The 23,247-nt window shown below is 38.0% G+C and overlaps 2 protein-coding genes across 2 annotated transcripts; both read right to left on the bottom strand.

Moving 5' to 3' along the window:
• Positions 1 to 2,885: 2,885 nt before the first annotated feature.
• On the bottom strand, positions 2,886 to 5,957 carry LOC113173455 (CD209 antigen-like protein C). The gene is made up of 6 exons (XM_033326854.1): positions 5,550 to 5,957; positions 5,336 to 5,434; positions 4,907 to 5,086; positions 4,592 to 4,734; positions 4,311 to 4,414; positions 2,886 to 3,993 (listed from the first exon to the last, which is right to left on the bottom strand). Exons 1-6 carry the CDS (start codon positions 5,617 to 5,619, stop codon positions 3,819 to 3,821), a joined length of 771 nt encoding a protein of 256 aa, XP_033182745.1. The 5' UTR covers positions 5,620 to 5,957; the 3' UTR covers positions 2,886 to 3,818.
• Positions 5,958 to 6,642: 685 nt separating this feature from the next.
• LOC113173454 (CD209 antigen-like) lies at positions 6,643 to 18,878 on the bottom strand. The gene is made up of 9 exons (XM_026376865.1): positions 18,874 to 18,878; positions 18,661 to 18,774; positions 16,615 to 16,727; positions 14,337 to 14,438; positions 13,615 to 13,794; positions 13,156 to 13,298; positions 12,765 to 12,868; positions 12,259 to 12,338; positions 6,643 to 6,707 (listed from the first exon to the last, which is right to left on the bottom strand). The coding sequence occupies exons 1-9, from the start codon at positions 18,876 to 18,878 to the stop codon at positions 6,643 to 6,645; spliced, it is 906 nt and encodes a 301-aa protein (XP_026232650.1).
• Between the last annotated feature and the right edge of the window lie 4,369 nt (positions 18,879 to 23,247).

Here is a 23,247-nt window from a genome sequence, read left to right as displayed (position 1 = left end):
CATCAGTCAAACCAATCCACATATTTGCATTGGTGAGGTTAGATAGGAATGTCTGTTTCAATGCAAATAAATAAAAGGTTATAGTTTCCATTTTCCCGCTACCCTGTCAGGAAAAATGTAAAACAAGAGTGTACCCAGTATTTACTGTACAATGACACCAAAGGAAAACTGTTCCTGGAGTTAGTAACAAGTTCACTAAACCATTTATAAATGGGTAACTACAATTATAACTTCACAATAACAGAGGAAGTGTCTCTATTATGCTATACTGTACTAACTACTACTAGCTCTATACTCAAATATAACTAAATCTTATTGCAAATAACTAAACTTAGCAACAAAAACTTAGACAACTAAATCCTTTGAATTTAATAATGCAATTAACTTACACCACATCAAGTCACAGAAACATGGACACACACTGCACCTGTTCTTCAGCACTGTCTATAACCACCAGATCTGCTCCTCTGGTTCTACAGTCCTCTCTGCCTTCTGTCCAAGAACCAGACTTAGTGGAGAGGAAATAACAGGAACAGTTGAACTTTTTCATCCTGCAGGACAAGTTTTACCTGAAACAAAACAAAAATGAGTCAAGACACAACTCCAACCACTGCTAAAGAGAGACAGTGTGGGCACTATTCCAGTTTGAAATGATACAAGTATTAGTTTAGGAAAACTTTATTTCACTGTGTACATGTGCTTAAGTCCCTGGATAATTTTATTTGCATTTATTTTTTATTGGCATCATTGAGATACTATGATCCTTGTCTATTGTTCTCTTCATTCATTTCATTGACGTTGGTCTTCAGCTGGTTTCTCTCTTCAGTCAGGGAGGACAGTTCTTTCTGACTGGCCTGGAGAAGCTCAGTCAGGTTGATTTTGATAGTAGAGAATTTATCATCTGCATCACGCAGAGTTATGATCTAAAATAATGAGATGAAATGTTGGTGAAACAAAAAAACACTATGTTAATTATTATAATTAAATATTACAGTATAAGAAAACATTTAGGCAAGTTTTAATATTCCCTCATGCAAAAATTTTATTTTAACAAACAGTTTGTTTATATAGCCCCAAATCACAAAAAACTTCACTTTACAATGTTTACGATCTTACAAGAGATTAAGACCTTACAAAATATAACAGAAATGCATAGAAAACTCTGCAATCACACTAGAGCAGTGTAGGTGATAGTGTAAAAACTTCCTTTAATAGAAGAAACCTACAGCAGAACCAGGCCCAGGGTGGGCTACTATTTCCCTCGACTGGTTGTGATGAGTGGATAGAGGAGAGTGAAAGAACAGCAGGCAACAAAAAACAAAAAAAGGAAAAAGATTCCAACTAGCAAGTACTGAACTGCAAACTCAATACTCCAGTATTTAATATGTGAGCATGTGTGGGAGACTTACTAAAAAAAATGATGTAACAGCTGCAAAAAAGGTGGAGGTGGTTGTATGCCCTTCATAATTTCGTGGCCTGTACTGTAGCTCACCTGACAGCTCCAAAATTGGATCATTTGCCAAACAATGTGTTTGTATTTTTCTTAATCATTACAAATATAACAAGTGACAAACAAAAGTTTTAGACCCATTCCTGTAATGTCTCATTTGGTGTTGCAGTAGCCATTACACAGAGGAACATACATACACACGCAGACAATAATAGAAATAACACAGGGAAAATATACACATATAAACACACCTTACAGAACTAGATAGAAAACAAATTGCACAGAACAGAACATGCTACTGTTAAGTGATCTGTGCAGTTGTATGTTGGGATCATTATGCAATACCAAGGTTTGTAAAAATGCATTTAATACAATATAATGAACTAATGGATATATCACTAGCTGGTTTGGCTCGGTTGGAGCAGACTCCACAGTCAGGATATTATTCAGGGTGATGGCAGAAATGACTTCCTGTTCCTTTTCTTTATCACAGCGGAGCTGGAGAACTCTCTGACTTGATGTGGAAAGGACGTGAGCTGCTCTCCATGATGTTCAACAGTTTGTTCAGCATCCTCCTCTCAACATCCGCTCCACTCCTTGTTGTCGTCCCAGGATCTGATGCTGTTGCCCCAGCAGACAGCAGCAAAGAAAATAGCACTGGCTTCAACAGACTGGTAAAAGATTTGTAACATCTTGTTGCACACATTAAAAGACTTCCTCAAGAATAAAAGTCTGCTCTGCTCCTTCCTGTAAACAGCCTCTGTGTTCATTTCCAGTCCAGTATGTGTCCAGGTGAACTCCCAGGTTTGTGTACCCCTCCACCACCTTTACTTCCTCTCCCAAAATGAGACATTGTTTAAACGATCTCTGTTCTTCCTAACCATTTTATTTGGTCTTTGCCACATTCAAGATCGCACTACTTCCCTTCACTTTGACACAGTCAAGACCTCTGTACTCTTTGTCCTTTGTACCAAGAACAAACACTTGAACTAATTCACATGGCCTCAGAAGAACATGCAGTACTATAACATGTCACCTTTGGACATTTGATGTAATAAAACTTGATTTGCCACCAGGCCTCTACTCTGAAATATTAAAATCCCATGTTATCTGTATGACCTCTGACTTTCTTGTTGGAGGGGTTTTCCTGTAAGATTAATGATAATAGTTGATTAAAAAGACTTTAAGACATAAAATACCAAATTACAGTGTCTAAATATGACCTGAAGTTAGGTTGAATTTTATTAAGAGAAACAAAACAAACAGTTTGTGACAATAATGCAGAGATGTGTTGGACCCAAGGTGTTACTGTTTCTATTTATGAATTTGACCAAAGTACGAGGCTACATGGAAATCTGTGATGAACCAATGTTCCACTGTGAAGAAAGGTCCCAAGAGCAAAACCGCAGACGCAGACACAAGAAGTTGTGTCAAGTTAAAATTCATTTTATTTACAGTCAGCAGGTAACATGGATGAGAAACACTGACATTTTTAACATGTTTCCATGTTTCTTCTTCCTAAAATCTAAATATCTAAAATCTATCTACCTAGTTCATTCAGAATCTGTGAGTGAGCTGTGTTTACAAAGACACATGAGAATGTGTGGTAGAGCTCTTCCTGTTGAGAGGTGCTGGTTTAGTTTGGAGCTGCAGTTTCATGCAGGGTTTTCACATGAGCCAGTAGATATGCTAGAAATTGTGGGTGTTGAGCTGATGTGTCTGACTGGTTGGTCCTCTGATGTCTTTTTACACAGACACACAGTCACTGTCTGCTGATTCCATATTATGATCTATGTTCTTTGGAGTACATATGTATGATGTAAACACAAAAATGTTCATCATGGAGGTAACAAAGTCACAGTAACTCAGTAATTTGGTTAAAAAATGCACCATGACGTGTGAATGTTTCCTTCAGAATATTTGTTAAAGTTGTTTCATTCATTTTATAAATGATGTAAAGTGAACTAAACATGGTTTAATGAATCAGATCAACAACATTGTGAGATAAAAAGTCAACAAACGGACAATTATAGTGGAGTATAAAAAAAAAAAAAAACTATACAAAATATTACACATTATATTAAGTATACAAGTATCATAAAAAAATACAAATTGATTTTAAGTAACACGGACGTTGTATATTATCTGTAAATTAATTAATCATTGATCAATGTGAGTTAAGCTCCTACAGTGGCAAGAAAAACGTTTGGTATTTCAAGGTTTTCTGCATTAATTGGTCATAAAATGTAATCTGATCTTCATCTAACTCACAAGAAGTGTACACAAACAAAGTTTTTCTTGCCACTTTAGATGGGTGTGTTTAGTGAAAACAAAAGCATTGTTTTCTATCAAACACTTAAAAATGTAATTAGATTTTCTGAATATCATGTTTGAGGAGGCTTTTTTCACAGATCCACCGCAGAGAAGCTCCACATGAACGATCGTTCCAGTTTGCCGTCCCCTCCTGTCTAAAATGGACACAGTCCTCTTCACCGAACATCGGGTTTCTATTTCCATTATCAGGCTGCCCTGCTGACCAGTACCTGGTACCACAATGGAGAGAATCATGATACTGTCAATATGTGAGCTGACCCTGTGTCTTCAGGTACATCATCTGTTTAATGGCACCAGCAGTAAATTCTGTAAACTGTGCAAATTACAACAAGGAGAAAGGACCCACAGGACGATGTTGGACACCCGTCTTATGCTCCTCAACAGATTTGAATCTGGTACCAAAGGACAATTTGATGGCTGAATTTTCATGTGTCAAGGATTCATTTATCTACTCATGATTACCAGGAGTCACATTATAAACAAGAACATTTAAAGTTGATCAAAGTGAAGTACAGGTCTTCCTTACTTCACAGTCAGTGGAGTTCCATCGACCCAGTTCCAGGTTCCCTCTTTGTCACCGTCAGTCAAACCAATCCAACTTTCAACCTTGGTGAATTCAGAGAGGAAAGTCTGTTCAACAAAAACAAAATGAAAACTCAATGTATTCATGTTCCAGTTTTAACCACATCACATACACAGGTACATGTCATCATACATAAAGGTGACGATTCATTAGGATTTCTGAAGTTTTATTTTATCATCACTCTGTCCTCGTTTAAATCACACCAAGATGAACACATGCTGTACCTGTTCTTCAGCGCTGTCTATCACCACCAGATCTCCCCCTCTCTTATTACAGTCCTGTCTGCCTTTAGACCAGGAACCAGACACACTGGACAGGAAATAACAGGAACATCTGAACATGGTCCACCCTGCAGGACAAGTTTTCCCTGTAACAGAACAACAGATATTAAAAATCTGTCCAAGATAAAAGTCCATCTATGGCCAAAGACATGTTAATTTAATGCTCTACTGAATTCCTTGAATATAACAAGTGGTTCTTTGAACTTCATCTGACATCATTGAGGTTCTTGTGTCATGTCCATTACAGCCTTCACTCACTCTGTGTGATCATTTTAAGCAGCCTGTCACGCTCCTCAGTCGTTTCAATGAGGCTGGCATTCAGCAGGTTTCTCACTTCAGTCAGGGAGGATAGTTTGTTAAGACTGTCCTGGAGAAGCTCCTTCAGGTTGGCTTTGATGGTGGAAAGATCTGTGGCTGCACCACGTAGTGACTTCTGATCTATAAACATGAAGAGACATGGATTTAGACAAACATGTTCTCCACTGGGTTTCTCAAGAACAATGTGTGATGTTTTAAATAAGGGACAAACAGAACAAATTGTCAAACTTCTACTTATAAACCTTCAGTAAGTGCATTTTCTATTATTGCGCACGTCATAATCAGTCATATTGGAACAGCAGCATTCAAACTGTACTCAGTGTTACAGATTTACAACAGTTTCAAAACCAAATTCAAACTCAGACTCACAGTGGACGCCGAGGCCGATGAGCAAAGCCAGCAGGAAAACACTCAGCAGCCCCAGACAGAGAACAGCTCCATGAAATCTCCTCTCTGAGCTCTTCAGACCTGAAGAGAGAAAAGTCCAGTGAACAAAATCAGTGATACAACCGTAATAATAAATGAGAATCCAGATTCATTCTCTCTGCAGCATGTCAGTGTCTGTCTGACCAAACATTCGTACCTGTCTGATTTGTTGATGCTCTTGAGTGAACAGACTTGTCATATTCAACATTCATATATATTTCCTCCATTGATTATAAGCTGGTCAAATGGCTCCTGGATGGTCAGATCTGCAGCAGCACAGACTGTAGTCCATGTAAATGATGAAGGTTTTGCTGATTTTAGTCCCTCACTGTTTTAGCTTCTGAGGAAGTGACATGTTTCAGTGGTTTTCAGGGTGGCAAACCCTCTGCAGAGCAGTATTATCATAGGATACACTTCACTGCAGTCATGAAGAACTGAAACTATTTGTTCTGTTTCTTTATTTACGATAAACCGAATGGAGAAGTCCCATTCATTCTACCCATCATGATCTGATCATCTCAGGACCATTGGCAGCAATAAAATGCCTTTTTTTCCTGACAAGGAATTCCTGCGTACACCATCCTGTGTGGTGACAAAACTTCCGGAGAGCATTGGTGCTTTCACTAGTAGGAGTTAAGACAACACAATTAGAAAAACAGAGGTTTTCTGTAAACATGGTGAAGACGTGTAGACAATGGAAATACATGATACTGTGAATATCAATAAAATGCAGCCAGTACAACAAATTCATATCTAATCTACAACAACCAATTAGGTTTTACAGAAACATTAAATCTCACAGTATAACATCCACTTTTATTTACAGAGTTACTAAAATGGTTTATTGTTGGGTTCACGAGGGGTTTACAGTCTAAACTCCACCATCACACAAAGGCTTGAACAAATCAGAAGCACAGAAGAACAGTCTGACAAAGAATGAGTGTGGGTTGTTGACGTTCATGTTCAGGGAGATTGAGCTGATGACACATACATTTGAGTTTGTGTGTAGAGGTCAGGTGGTAAAGGCAGCTTGAGATAGTGAAGTGTGTGACTGAGAAAAGGTGGTAAGAGAGTATCTAGGGACATCTGCTGGGAGAAGAAGGAGATGACAGAGACAGAGAGCAGACAGGCTGACATAACCCTCATATACACTGTGGAGACAGTATCAAAAACATGGACCAGTGTTAAACTGCTTTCTCACAAATCCATGGCAGAGAAGGTTCACAGGGTTTGTCATTCCACTCTGATGATTAGTCCACATCACCAGTCTTTGAATCTCCACCAACGATCTTCAGACTGCTTCCTTTCCCAGAACCTAAACAACAAAAATCAATCATGATAACTTCACATACACATTAAATACACTTTGGATTTCAACATTTCTGTCGTACTTCAGAGTCGGTGGAGTCTCACTGATGCCTTTCCAGGTTCCCTCGTCCTTTTACTTTGATGAATCCAGAGATGAGCATCTGTTCAATAGAAACAAAAGAATGCCACAGTGTGATATTCCAGTTTTAACCACAATACAAGCAAATGTAAGACAGGAGACGCAGAAATTAAAAATGTCTGATGACAACTTGAAGTCTTTCATAATATGAACAAGTAATGTTCAAATACTATTATATCATTCAACAAACAAAAAACAAGCTTTAAAGATCAATAGAGTAAAAAGAAAACACAGAACTGTGATGATTTGGATTTAAAATGCCAGAAACATTATAGATGAAAAGGAGGTTTTTATTGTCACTAGAGGGTTTATGGGATGGTACAGGGAATAGATTAGGAAGCAGGAAAGAAAACCAAGATGGCGTTCACTGCAATGCAGGGTGCTGAACACAAAAACAAAAAAAGCAGCGGAAAGTAACAGCGCATCGAATGACAATCAAAGGTTCATGAACTAGATGCAAGGCTGAGGAACAAAAAGCGCAGTGGACACTGGAAAATAAAGAACAAAAAAGGCAAAACTTCCACAAAAACTCACAACAGTGGTCCACGAGCCAGGTGAACAGCAAGTCAGGGACAGGACACAAAGATTCAGACAAAAACAAGGGATGAAACAAGGACAAGGTCCAGGTCCAGGTGAGGACATGGTTAGAAGGAAGGGTGGGTGGAGAGCAGTGTGGAAAGTGGAAACTGACAACCAGACAAAGTGTAGATGAACAGGATGGTGCCTATAGAGGGAGATAACAAGACACAGGTGAAAATAATAAAGGTGATAAGTGAAGTGGGAGACAAAAACATGAGGGAACAGGAAGTAAACCAAAATAAAAGCACAGGACAGGAAACGGGGTCAGGACCGTGATAAGAACAAATTTGTACAGACTTAAAACTGGATTTTATGATCAACTTATCAAAAGATATGTGAAAATTCCTTTATTCAATAATTTCTAACTCTTTGCTGAACACAAACACTGAACCTGTTCTCTGGTTCTGTCTATGACCACCAGGTCTGCTCTATTACTGCAGAACTCGTTGCCTTCTGTCCAGGATGTAAACTGACTGAAGAAGAAATAACAGGAACAGCTGAACATTTTCCATCCTGCAGGACAGGTTTTATCTGGAATAAAAACAAAACCATAAACTCACTCACTAAAGCCACAACTCCATCTACGGTAAAGGAAAAACTGCTTTTTAGCTTCCAGTTGTGACTCCAGCCAGCAGGAAAACATTCAGCTTCACCAGACACAGAACAACAACCAGTGAAAACACTCAATGATTCAACAGTAACAGGTGAGAACAGGGATTTATAGACACAACATTGGTATAGATTTCCTCCATCGCTCACGAGGTGATCAAACGTCTCCTAGAAGATCAGATCTGCAGCTCAGACTGACAGGTCTGACAGGTAGTGTATAGTAAATGATGAACGTGGTCTTGGTTTCTGTATTTCTGTGTTTTACCTTCTGAGGAAGTGACAAGTTTCACTTGTGCTAAAAGTGGTTTAAAGGGCCATCGTCTGCCAAGCGGTGTGTCTTTGTTCTATCTGCAGCTGTATCTGCAGGAAGTTGTGTTGTGAATTAAGCACTTGATGCCAGGTGCTGCTCTGTGGATCACCTCTGAGCCCCGACTCTTCCTGAAGGATTAAAGGTGAAAGAAGAGGCTTAAAGACAAAAAGTTTATAACTTTGAACTTCACAAACTGTTCACATCTTTAGTGTGGAACATAAAGTAACCTCATCCCTGCACTTACAGTTTACAAGTCAGCAGGTGGGGACAAAGATCACTCAGCAACAAGAAGAACAGATCACGAAATATTAATCATACTGTAACTTTGTGACACAGTTTTAGATGCTTGAAAGATGAATTTGATCTTGAGGTAATACTTGGATGAAAATGATCAGAATCCTCACTTAAAAAGTAAAAATAAACATAAACATACCACAGACCAAGCACTTGGCACTGAACCTTAGGTTGTATTAATTATTTTGTAGTGTACAGCACATCCTCCATTGCACTTCTGACTGCTTATAAACAGACATTAACATTTGGTTCATCCACAGCAAAATGTGAGAATTCATTCTCCATTCTGACAAACACACTTTAGGACCACAGACATGCAATGCTCCCTTTGGTTCTGCTAGATGTGCTGAATGCAGTGAGCACCACTCACTGCTACGTAACAAAAAGTGGTTTTCTTATCTTCATGTTCATCTGTCTATGAGTGAGACACAGTTTTGACAAATGTGAGAAAATACAAATAAAAAGTATCAGAGTGAACTGAGTGGTCAGGAACTTCCTGTAGAGCAGTGGTGTTTGTACAAACTTACTCATTTAGTAGAATTTAGTACTGCAGCTTTATGCAGGGTCAAGGATGTTTGAAATAGATGTTTTGTAGAGTTGATCTTGTGGTGTCATTTTAAACAATATAAATTATCATGTTTGTGCATAAAGATCTATGAGGCAGAGAAACACTGCTTGTTAACACTGACTGTTAATTAGATAAACTGCTAACAGGCAGAAATATAAAGAGCATCTAAAGATTTCTCTTTAAGTGTAAAAATAACTCCACAGTCTTTCAGACATTAGCTAGGACTCTAACTTAATGTGCGTCACACACCATATGTTATCACACCATCTAAATGAGATAATGAAGGTTATCAACCACAGTGATGCTGCAAATGCACTGAAATGAACCATAAAGAGGAAATCCTGTCTCAACCCTGCCTGCTCTGAGTTGTACTTCTCCAATTTCTTAACTCACATAAAAAGTCTTATTATGTTATTTCAGGTCTTTAGACTGTGGTACTACACCTTCTTTAAGTTGTCAAAAAATGACCCCAAATTATCACTTTAAATAGAAAATTATATATTTACAAAAAACTAAAAGCGTGATTTGTCAGTTAGCTTGGACCTTTATTTATCTGACAGAAAATATTAAAAAAAGATTTTCAGTGTTTTCACTAACTTCACTTTATTTTGTAAATATAAGAAATTAAAAAATTAATAATCAATAAGTCAAATTTATTTCTAAAGCACTGCCTGTCTGTGATGATATGAAGGTGCATCAGTCCCCGCAGCATGAGTGACTGATATGTGTGAAGGTATCATCCATTCAGAGATGTATATTTTATAGAGATGTATACTTAGACCACATAGAGTGGTCAACTCCACAACTCCATCTTATCTCAGTTCAATCATTCAGGTCTACATCCCCTCCTGTCCACTGCGCTCGATCAGTGAACGTCGTCTGGTGGTACGAGCACCACACAGTCGACACCAAGGAAAAGTCTTCAACTCAGTGATCCCACGATGGTGGAATGAGCTGCCAAACTCTGCACGCTCAGCCACCTCACTTTAATATTTAAAAAACTGCTGAAAACAGAACTCTTCCGCATCTTCCTTTGCACTTAAAAAAAACAAACACTTTTCTGCTCTTTTCTACTCACATCTCTTGAAACAGAAACACTTCCTTAATAGAACTTTGCTTTAATGTTTTTTCTCCTTGACTTAGATTTTGTTTGCTTGCATTGTTCCTCACTTGTAAGTCGCTTTGGATAAAAGCGTCTGCTTCTTCTTCTCTTTCGGCTTTTCGCATCAGGGGTCGCCACAGCGAATCATCCTTCTCCACCTAACTCTATCATGAACATCTTCTACCCTAACAGTAGCCAACCTCATGTCCTCTGTTATAACATCCATATATCTCCTCTTTGGCCGTCCTCTTGCCCTCCTGCCTGGCAGCTCCATCTCCAACATCCTTCTACCAATATACTCACTATCCCTTCTCTGAACATGTCCGAACCATCTCAGTCTGGCCTCTCTGACTTTGTTGCTAACACAGTCAACGTGAGCCGTCCCTCTGATGTACTCGTTCCTTATTCTGTCTAACCTGGTCACTCCTAAGGAGAACCTCAACATCTTCATCTCTGCTACCTCCATCTCAGCCTCTTGTCTCTGTCTCACTGCTACCGTCTCTAACCCATAGAGCAGAGCTGGTCTCACCACTGTCTTGTAAACCTTTCCTTTGAGTCTTGCTGACACTCTTTTGTCACACAACACTCCTGACACTTTCCTCCACCCGCTCCAACCTGCCTTCACTCGCCTCTTCACCTCTTTTCCACACTCTCCATCACACTGAACTGTTGACCCCAAGTACTTAAACTCCTGTACCTTCTTCACCTCAGCCCCCTGTAACCTAACGCTTCTACCTGGATCCCTCTCGTTAAGACACATGTATTCTGTCTTACTACGACTGACTTTCATGCCTCTTCTTTCCAGAGCAAACCTCCACCTCTCCAGCTGTTCCTCTACCTGCTCTCTACTCTCACTGCAAATCACAATGTCATCCGCAAACATCATTGTCCAGGGAGATTCCTGTCTGACCTCATCTGTCAGCCTGTCCATCAGCATAGCAAACAAGAAGGGACTCAAAGCTGATCCTTGGTGTAGTCCCACCTCCACCTTGAACTCCTCTGTCTGACCTACAGCACATCTCACCACCGTCATACTTCTCTCATACATGTCCTGAACTAGTCTGACGTACTTCTCTGCCACTCCTGACGACCTCATACAGTACCACAGCTCCTCCCTCGGCACCCTGTCATACGCCTTCTCTAAATCTACAAAGACACAATGCAGCTCCTTCTGACCATCTCTGTACTTTTCCATCAACATTCTCAAAGCAAAAATGGCATCAGTGGTGCTCTTACGGGGCATGAAATCATACTGCTGCTCACAAATCTCCACCTTCTTCCTAAGCCTGGCTTCCAATACTCTTTCCCACAGCTTCATTGTGTGGCTCATCAACTTTATTTCTCTGTAGTTGCTGCAGTTCTGCGTGTCACCCTTGTTCTTAAAGATCGGAACCATAAAAGCGTCTGCTAAATGACTAAATGTAAATATAAATATGTAAAGTTATACACTGTTGAAGGAATTATAACTTATCATGGTATAAGCAGGAAACAATCATCAACTAGCATTTTGTTAAAATAACTTGCACATTTTCAAATACTTCTGTTTGCTTTAGAGGATTTTTCAAAATCTTTTGAAAAACTGAAAATAAATGTACATGTTGCAGCAAGTGTTGAGATGAGCAAACCATCTGTGATTTAGCCAGAAAATATCACAGCTGTCTATGTGTTAACATAGAAAAACATACAAACAATAAAAGCAGATCATGTTTTTTTACATTCATGAAGCATTACTGAGAAGCATTTGTCCAGTTTCTGGAGAGTTTGGAGAAATGGTAACATTACTGGAACATTACTGCTTTCTTGACATTGTCACAGTGTTTTATCCGATTATTTGGATATAATATTATAAACAGCTGTAAATAGAATAAATCTTTTCAATATCAAGGCTGAACTGGTTTTTCACAGATCCACTGTCGAGAAGCTTCACATGAGATATCATTCCATTCAGATGACTGACCACCTAAGATCTCAACACAGTCCTCTTCTCCCCATTCTGCGCGTCCTTTTCCATTATTGGGGTTATTTGATGCCCAATACCTGGTGACCGAACAAACAAAATCATGAAACTGTTGATGTCAGACTTAAATTGGTCTTTTCAGCTACTTTAATGTTTTTAACTGTGTTGCTCTCATTAAAAACTAAATGCTGTTCTGAATAAGTTGTTATAAGATGTCATGAGTCTTTTAACACAGTATAACATTTGATCTTTATACTTTCAGTTCTTTCATAAAACTGAACAAAATCTCAATATTTCTACACAAGTCAAAATTCACAACAAGGGGAAAAGACACAAGCTGATATTTACAACTAATACATTTTAATCTCACTACAAACCAAATTTCACAGCACAACCTGGATTTGTCTCGTATTAGCTAACTTAACTGTAAATCCACAACTACTAGGAGTCACATTATTTTCAGGGATATTTAGATTTAAAGAAGGTGAAGCAGATTTCTGTCTTACGTCACAGTCAGTGGAGTTCCTTCGACCCATTTCCAGGTTCCCTCTCTGTCTCTGTCACTCAAACCAATCCAAGTGTACTTGTTGATGAATTTAGAGAGGAAGATCTGATTAACAGAAAGAAAAATTTTATATTCAAGTTTAAACCACATTACATTCACATGTATGTGTGTACACTGACAGATGAGACATATCAATCAAATAATAATCAATCAAATGTTCAGTCACATTATCAGCTCACAAATAGAACAAAAACACAGATATTACCAGTAAACCTTAATGAGAACATGTAAAAATGAACTTAAACTCAGACTAAATCCTCATCTGAATTTGTACGTGCAAATTAAACATTATCATTCACTCCTTGTCAGACAAACATGAACACACGCTTCACCTGTTCTTCAGCGCTGTGTATAACCACCAGATCTGCTCCTCTGGTTCTGCAGTGATCTCTGCCTGTTGTCCAGGAACCAGACTTAGTGGAGAGGAAATAACAGGAGCAGCAGAACTTTGTCCATCCATCAGGACAAGTTTTATCTGTAACACAAAACAATAAGAAATGAGTGAAGATGCAGCTACATCTGCTTCTAAAGGAAGAAAGTGTGAGATAAAACACAAAGTTGGATTTACAGTACATGATTCCAGTTTGAAATTACATAATAAGTATCTTAACATTAGTAAATGAACAGGATAAAACATGACTAATGCAACTATAGTGAGTTTGGGAAACATTTAGTTCACTGTAGAAACCCAAACATGAATAAATCTTTAATAATCTTAACTGGATCGTTGTGTTTGCTGTTATTTTTGCTGTCATCATTGAGACACTGTGTTTTGTCTCTCACTGACTCACTCTGTCTGCACAAACATTGGAGCCTGTTGAGCTTTGCAGTTAATTCAGTAAAGCTGGTCTTCAGCTCGTTTCTTTCTTCAGTCAGGAAGGTCAGTTTTATCTGACTGGCCTGGAGAAGTTCAGTCAGGTTGCTTTTGATAGTAGAGAGTTTTGTGTCTGCACCACATACTGAGTAATGATCTGAAAGAATGAAGAGACATGTTGGAGAAACACAAAAAACTAAATTCACTCACATAATATGATAATATCGGAATTTATGTTAAGTCCAAATATTTAGTTTGTTGTTAGTTTGTCCTGTGATCATGACAGATGTTGGAAATTTAAACATCTTGCAAATAATTTGAATAGAAATGCGCTTTACAACTAATCTTAATGTGAAGAGTTGTTGTTAAAGCTTCTCGTCGTCCAGACTAACTGAACAGTACTGCCATCAGGGCACAAATATGTACTTTTAGTCTTTAGTATCTGAGTGAGGCTCGCCTTTGTAGCCAATCAGAGATTTCTACTATTCTGCTTGATGATTAAGATTTAGAGCTTTTTATTATTGAAATTTCATAACAATAAATCAAGTTCTGTGCAGAGTCCAGAACAGGGAGAGGGATGGCTACGTGGAGCACAGTGGGTTTATTTGAAGTCTAATGTTGTATCTTGTAGTTTCAGTAAATATCTGTTCCTGAAAATCATTGGTTGACTTTATGTTAACTTATGACATGAACACTCACAGTGGACACCGAGGCCGATGAGTCCAATCACCAGGAAAACACTCAGCAGCCCCAGACACAGAAAATCAGCAACAGGACGTCTCCTCTTTGAGCTCCTGGAACCTGAACAGAGACCAGATCAGTTAATATAATCAATGATACAGAAGTAATAATAGATGAGAACAGATTTATTAACGGCTCAGTGTGATAAAACATTTGTACCTGTCTGATCTGTCAATGGTCCTAAATGATGAGATTTATTATGTTCGACATTCATATAAATTTCTTCCATTGCTCATTAGATGGTCAAATATCTCCTAGAAGCTCTGCAGCACAGACTGAAGAATGAGTGAAGCAGAAGTTGTGTTTATTTCATTTTCTTGATGTTTTATCTTCTGAGGAAGTGACAAATTTGAAATATGACAGAAGGACTAAAGCGCCCTCTTCTGTTGGTATCTGTAGGATGTTGTGTTGTGTAAATTAAGCATCTTATGCTTGTTGACAACATGAAGATATAGATTAGTGCAGTGAACACAGATCAACACACAGAGTGCCATCAAGCTTCACTAAAAAACACTGAAATCCACATTGGGTTCTGCTCTGAGGATCAACTCTGACCTGCTTGTTGGAGGATTAAGAAGTTAAAGACACTTTAAAAGTTTTTAATTTCACTCAAGTCACAACAACAATGAGTTTAATATTTAATATAAAACTAAATTAGACTCAAAGTAAAAACTTTATTCTAATATACTGAAGACTTAATAAACAGTGAAGAGCTGAACTTCACTAACATCCTTTTCTGGTACAAGCTGCTGCACTGTTCCATCTCTAGGCTACAACAGAAGGTGGCGACAAAGATCACTCAGCAACAACAAGAGAAACTGATGAGCACAAACTAAGTAGAGCAGGAGCTACTGTAATATTATAACAAAGTATTGATCACCTGACAGATAATTTTAGTTTTTAAATCACATGTGGAGAAAAATAATCAGAATCTTCACTGAAAAATAACATCGACACAGACGGATGAGAAAGAACTGTAATAATCCACTACTCTCACTCTGTCAGACAAAACTCTTTCTGACATCTCTTCAGATTCAATTATGAAATTCAAATACAAATTTGCAAAATACCAACTTGACCCTAGACAACACTGAAAAATGTCCCACAGACAAATAAAACATAAGGTACAATTGTCTGTTTGGGGTCCTATAGTGTAAACTCTACTCAAAAAGCCTACTCTGGACTCATGGGTTTTAGTAAATTATAGAACAATATCCAATCTGTCCTTTATCTCTAAAATTCTTCACAATTATGTGACCACCTGTGCAGCAATAACTTGTATGAAGATTTCCAGTCAGGATTTAGAGTACATCATAGTACAGAAACACCACTGGTAAAGGTCACTAACGATCTTCTATTAGCATCATACAATGGACTACTCTCTATACTCGTTTTGTTAGATCTTAGTGCTGCATTCAACACCATAGATCACAACATTTTATTACACAGACTGGAACATGTCATTGGGATCAAAGGAACAGCACTAGAGTGGTTTAAATCATATCTATCAGATAGATGTCAGTTTGTACATGTTAATGATGAGTCTTCCATGCACACAAAAGTTAGCTTGAGTTCCACAGGGTCCTGTGCTTGGACCAATTCTTTTCACTCTATATATGTCCCCCTATTATTAGGAAACACTTTTAGCAATTTCCATTGTTATGCAGATGATACCCACCTATATTTATCTATGAAACCAGGAGAAACGAATTAATTAGTCAAAATTCAAGCATGCTTAAAAGACATAAAGGCCTGGATGTCCTCCAATTTCCTTCTCTTAAATTCAGACAAGACAGAGGATATTTTGTTTGTTCTTAAAAATGTCAGAGGCACTATATCTAATCACATTCTTACTGTAGATGACTTAGTATTGGCCTCAAGTAACACTGTAACTTCATACATGAAAAAAAAAAAATCTCTAGAACTACCTTTTTTCACCTGGGGTATACAGTCTGAGCTCCATCATCACACAAAGGCTTGAACAATCAGAAGCACAGAAGAACAGTCTGGCAAAGAATGAGTGTGGGTTGTTGATGTTTGTGTTCAGGGAGATTGAGCTGATGATACATAAATATGAGTTTGTGTGGAGAGGTCAGGTAGTAAAGGCAGCTGGAGATAGTAAAGTGTGTGACTGAGCAAAGGTGGTAAGAGAGTATCTGGGGACATCTGCTGGGAGAAGAAGAAGATGACAGCGACAATATTGAAAACATGGACCAGTGTTACACTGCTTTCTCACAAATCCATGGCAGAGACGTTTCACAGGGTTTGTCATTCCACTCTGCTGATGAGTCCACATCACCAGTCTTTGAATTTCCACCACCATCATCAGACTGCTTCCTCTCCCAGAACCTAAACAACAAAAATCAATTATGATAACTTCAATTCAATTCAATTCAATTCAATTTTATTTGTAGAGCGCTTTTTACAATTGACATTGTCACAAAGCAGCTTTACACAACCAAAGAACAGTACATGAACAGTGAATGTGTATGAACAATGAAATGAGATTGTCCCTGATGAGCAAGCTGAGGGCGACGGTGGCAAGGAAAAACTCCCTAAGAAGGCAACAGGAAGAAACCTTGAGAGGAACCAGACTCAACAGGGAACCCATCTTCATATGGGTGATAACTTCACATACACATTAAATACACTTTGGATTTCAACATTTCTTTTGTACTTCAGAGTTGATGGAGTCTCATTGATGCATTTCCAGGTTCCCTCGTTGTCTCTGTCACTCAAACCAATTCAAGTTTTTACTTTGATGAATCCAGAGATGAACATCTGTTCTTTAGAAACAAAAGAAAGTCTAGATGTGATATTCCAGTTTTAACCAAAAATGTCTGATGACAACTTTAAGTATTTTATAATATGATGTAATCCGAATATGGATAATAACCATAGTGACCACAAATGTTCAAATATTATTATATTACCTATGAAACAAAAAACAAGCGTTAAAGATCAATAAAGTGTCACTAGAGGGTTTGTGGGATGACACAGAAAATAGATAAGGAATCAGGAAAGAAAACCAAGATGGCGTTCACTGCAATGCAGGGGGCTGAACACAAAAACACAAAGCAGCAGAAAGTAACAGAGCAACAAATGAAAATCAAAGATTTATGAACAGATTTAAGGGTGAGGAACAAAAAGCTCAGTGGATACTGGAAAATAAAGAACAAATAAAATGCAGGCAAAACTTCCACAAAAACTCACAACAGTGGTCCACGAGCCAGGTAAACAGCAAGTCAGGGACAGGAGACGACACAAAGATTCACACAAAAACAAGGGATGAAACAAGGTCAAGGCCCACGTCCAGGTGAGGACATGGTTACAAGGCAGGGTGTGTGGAGAGTAGTGTGAAAACTGACAACCTGGCAAAGTGTAGATGAACAGGATGGTGCCTATAGAGGGAGATAACAAGACACAGGTGAAAATAATATAGGTACTGTAATAAGTGCAGTGGGAGACAAAAACATGATGGGGAACAGGAAGTCAACTAAAATAAAAGCACAGGACAGGAAACAGGACCAGGACGGTGACATGAACTTGATTGTACAGACTGAAAACTGGATTTTATGATCAACTTATCAAAAGATATGTGAAAATTCCTTTATTCCATCATTTCAAACTCTTTGCTGAACACAAACACTGAACCTGTTCTCTGGTTCTGTCTATGACCATCAGGTCTGCTCTATTTCTGCAGAACTCACTGCTTTCTGTCCAGGATGTAAACTGACTGGAGAAGAAATAACAGGAACAGCTGAACATTTTCCATCCTGCAGGACAAGTTTTATCTGGAATAAAAACAAAACCATAAACTCACTCAGTCAAGCTACAACTCCATCTACTGTCAAGGAAAAACTGCTTTTTAGCTTCCAGTTGTGACTCCAGCCAGCAGGAAAACATTCAGCATCACTAGACACAGAACAACAACCAGTGAAAACACTCAATGATTCAACAGTAACAGGTGAGAACAGGGATTTATTGACACAACATTGGTATAGATTTCCTCCATCGCTCACAAGGTGACCAAACGTCTCCCAGAAGATCAGATCTGCAGCTCAGACTGACAGGTCTGACAGGTAGTGTATAATATATGATGAACGTGGTCTTGGTTCCTGTATTTCTGTGTTTTACCTTCTGAGGAAGTGACAAGTTTCACTTATGCTAAAAGTGGTTTTAAAGGGCCATCGTCTGCCAAGGGGTGTGCCTTTGTTCTATCTGCAGCTGTATCTGCAGGAAGTTGTGTTGTGAATTAAGCACTTGATGACTGCTTACTCACGGGTCTATCACAGTGGTAGTGTGGTGAACATGATCATCACCAAGCTTCAACCCTGAAACACTAAAATCCAAACCAGGTGCTGCTCTGTGGATCACCTCTGAGCCCCGACTCTTCCTGAAGGATTAAAGGTGAAAGAAGAGGCTTAAAGACAAAAAGTTTATAACTTTGAACTTCACAAACTGTTCACATCTTTAGTGTGGAACATAAAGTAACCTCATCCCTGCTCTTACAGTTTACAAGTCAGCAGGTGGCGACAAAGATCACTCAGCAACAAGAAGAAAGATCATGAAATATTAATCATACTGTAACTTTATGACACAGTTTTAGATGCTTGCAAGATGAATTTGATCTTGAGTTAATACTAGGATAAAAATGATCAGAGTCCTCACTTTAAAAGTAAAAATAAACATAAACATACCACAGACCAAGCGCTTGGCACTGAACCTTAGGTTATATGAATTATTTTGTAGTGTACAGCACATCCTCCACTGCACTTCTGACTGCTCTTAATCAGACCTTAACATTTGGTTCATCCACAGCAAAATGTGAGAATTCATTCTCCATTCTGACAAACACACTTTAGGACCACAGACATGCAATGCTCCCTTTGGTTCTGCTAGATGTGCTGAATGCAGTGAGCACCGCTCACCACTCCTTACAGGTTCCAGCTGCAGCTCTTATAAAAGTAAGACACATGTTTAATTCACTTCATGATGCCAGACTATGATGTTCTAATGATGCTCACAGTACAGTTTTTGTGGGAGAAGTAGATTTCTTACATAACAAAAAGTGGTTTTCTTATCTTCATGTTTATCTGTCTATGAGTGAGACACAGTTTGGACAAATGTGAGAAAATACAAATAAAAATCATCAGAGTGAACTGAGTGATCAGGAACTTCCTGTAGAGCAGTGGTGTTTGTACAAACCTACTCATTTAGTAGAATTTAGTACTGCAGCTTTATTCACGGTCAAGGATGCTTAAAATAGATATTTTGTAGAGTTGATCTTGTGGTGTCATTTTAAACAAAATAAATGATCATGTTTGTCCATAAAGATCTATGAGGCAGAGAAACACTGCTTGTTAACACTGACTGTTAATTAGATAAACTGCTAACAGGCAGAAAATTAAAGAACGTGTAAAGATTTCTCTTTAAGTGTAAAAACAACTACACAGTCTTTCAGAAATTAGCTAGGACTCTAACTTAATGTGCATCACACATGGTATGTTATCATACCATCTAACTGAGGTACTAAAGGTTATCAACCACAGTGATGCTGCAAATGCACTGAAATAAACCATAAAGAGGAAACTCTGTCTCAACCCTGCCTGGTCTGAGTTGTTCTTCTCCAATTTCTTAATTCATATAAGATGTCGAGTTATTTCAGGTCTTTTGACTGTGGTACTACACCTTCTCTAAGTCATCAAAAAATGACCCCAAATTATCACTTTAAACAGAAAATTATATATTTACAAAAAACTAACATCTGGGATTTGTTATGGAGGTGCATCAGTGCCCACAGCATGAGTTACTTGCATATGTTTAAAGGTATCATCCATTCAGAGACGTATATTTGTATGTGTATTATTCTCTTTTATACACTGTTGAAGGAATCATAACTTATCATGATATAATCAAGAAACAATCTTCAACTAACATTTTGTTAAAATAACTTAATGAAATAACTGCACGGTTTCAAATACTTCTGTTTTCTGTTTATTACTTCAGATTTAGAGGATTTTTCAACATCTTTTGAAACTCCTGAAAAATAAATGTACATGTTTCACCAAGTGTTGAGATGAGCAAACGATCTGTGATGTAGCCAGAAAATATCACAGCTGTTTATGTGTTAACATAGAAAAACATAAAAACAATAAAAGCATCTCATGTTTTTTTATATTCAGAGGCCTGAAGCATTTCTGAGAAGCATTTGTCCAGTTTCTGGAGAGTTTAGAGAAACGAGAACATTACTGTAATATTACTGTAAAATTACTGTAACGTTACTGCTTTCCTTACATTGTTACAGTGTTTTATGTGATTATTTGGATTTATTATTAATAACCAGCTGTAAATAGAATAAATCCTTTGAATATCAAGGCTGAACTGGTTTTTCACAGATCCACCGTCGAGAAGCTTCACAGGAGAGATCATTCCATTCAGATGACTGACCACCAAAGATCTCAACACAGTCCTCTTCTCCCCATTCTGCGCGTCCTTCTCCATTATTGGGGTTATTTGATGCCCAATACCTGGTGACCGAACAAACAGAATCACGATACTGTTAATATCAGACTTAAATTGGTCTTTTCAGGTACTTTAATGTTTTTAACTGTGCTGCTCTCATTAAAAACTAAAAGCTGCTCTGAATAAGTTGTTATAAGATGTTTTTTAATAGTCTTTTAACACAGTATAACATTTGATCTTTATACTTTTAGTTTTTTCATAACATTGAACAAAATCTCAATATTTTTACACAAGTCAAGATTCACAACAAGGGGAAAAGAGACAAGCTGATATTTACATCTAATAGATTTTAATCCCCCTAAAAGTCAATTTGACAGCACAACCTGAATTTGTTGTGTATTAACTAACTTCACTATAAATCCACAAGTACTATGAGTCACATTATTTTCAGGCATATTTAGATTTAATAAAGATGAAGCACATTTCTGTCTTACGTCACAGTCAGTAGAGTTCCATCGACCCATTTCCATGTTCCTTCATTGTCTCTGTCATTCAAACCAATCCAAGTTCTTGTGTTGGTGAATGTAGAGATGAAGGTCTGTTTAACAGAAACAAAAAAAGTCACTGTATTATTTAATATATTTAAGTTTAAACCACATTACATGCACATGTATGTGTGTACACAGACATATCAGTCAAATAATGATGAATCAAATGTTCAGTCACATTATCAGCTCTCAAATAGAACAAAAACACAGATATTACCAGTAAACCTTAATGAGAACATGTAAAAATGAACTTAAACTAAATCCTCATCTGAATTTGTACGTGCATGTTAAACACTATCATTCACTCCTTGTCAGACAAACATGAACACACACTTCACCTGTTCTTCAGCACTGTGTATAACCACCAGATCTGCTCCTCTGGTTCTACAGTCCTCTCTGCCTGTTGTCCAGGAACCAGACTCAGTGGAGAGGAAATAACAGGACGAGCAGGACTTTGTCCATCCATCAGGACAAGTTTTATCTGTAACACAAATGGAGTTTGCACTTATTTTTGCTGTCATCATTGAGACACCATGTGCTTTGTCTCTCACTGACTCACTCTGTCCAAACAAACATAGGAGCCTGTTGTGCTTTGCGGTCAATTGAGTGAGGTTGGTCTTCAGCTTGTTTCTTTCTTCAGTCATTTCAGTGAGGTTGGTCTTCAGCTCGTTTCTTTCTTCAGTCAGAGAGGACAGTTTTATCTGACTGCCCTGAAGAAGCTCAGTCAGGTTGCTTTTGATAGTAGAGATTTTATCATCTGCATGAAAAGACATGTTAAACATGGTGAAAAAAACTAACAACAACACTAAATTAATCATTATAATGTAATATCACAACATTTAGGAATATTTAAATATTCCCTCATCCAAACATTATTCAGTTTATTTTTATAGTGGCAAATAAAAAAATAATCTTAGGGAATTTAAAATGTTTAAGCTTCAAGAAATTACAAAATATAAAAGTAAACAGAAATTTGTAAACTATATTTTAAACTCAACAATCACACTAGAGCAGTGGCCATCTGCCTCGACCGGTTGGGGTGAGTGGAAAGAGGAGAGAGAAAAGAACAGCAGGCAACAAAAAACAAAAACAACAAAAAAAAAAAAGGAAAAAGATCTCAAATAGCAAGTACTGAACTGAAATCTCAATAATCCAGTGCTTCAGTCTTGTTTGCCGTATAAGCTATGTTCATTGTGTCCCATGTATTAGGTCCTCTTGATTTGACAAGAATTGTAAAAATACATATAATACAATATAATTCAATCAATGAATATGTCACTAGATGTTTTGGCTCAGTTGGAGCAGAGCTCTTCACTGTATTAATATGGTCGTTAAACAGGATAATGGCTGTTGGCAGAAATTACTTCCTGTTCCTTTACTTATCACACTGGAGCTGGAGAAGTCTCTGACTAAATCATCTCCACTGTTTGACCAGCAGGATGTGGAGAGGATGTGAGCTGCTCTCCATGATGTTTAACAGTTTATTCAGCATCCTCCACTCAACATCCGCTGTTGAATAGTGAAGTCCCAGCACTGAGCCAGCCTTCCTGATCAGTTTGTTCAGTTTGTTGTTGTCCCTGGATCTGATGCTGCCGCCCCAGCAGACAGCAGCAAAGAAAATAGCACTGGCTTCAACAGACTGGTAAAAGATTTACAACATCTTGTTGCACACATGAAAAAACCTAAACTTCCTCAAGACGTAGTGGAGATGTACGAATCCTTCACGATACAGATAATCCAAAGTTGTATTCTCTCTGGTGGTCAGTAAACACACTGCCAAAGCATTTGGATGTTGACTCTCAAGTAAAAGACGTCACACGCTACATAGGCAGTTGCTGACGGCGGGATATACATGT

Source organism: Anabas testudineus, chromosome 21 (genome assembly GCF_900324465.2).
Source record: "Anabas testudineus chromosome 21, fAnaTes1.2, whole genome shotgun sequence".
Lineage (NCBI taxonomy): Eukaryota > Metazoa > Chordata > Actinopteri > Anabantiformes > Anabantidae > Anabas > Anabas testudineus.
The sequence above is the reverse complement of the archived record's forward strand: the minus strand, read 5'-3'. Positions and strand labels throughout refer to the sequence as shown.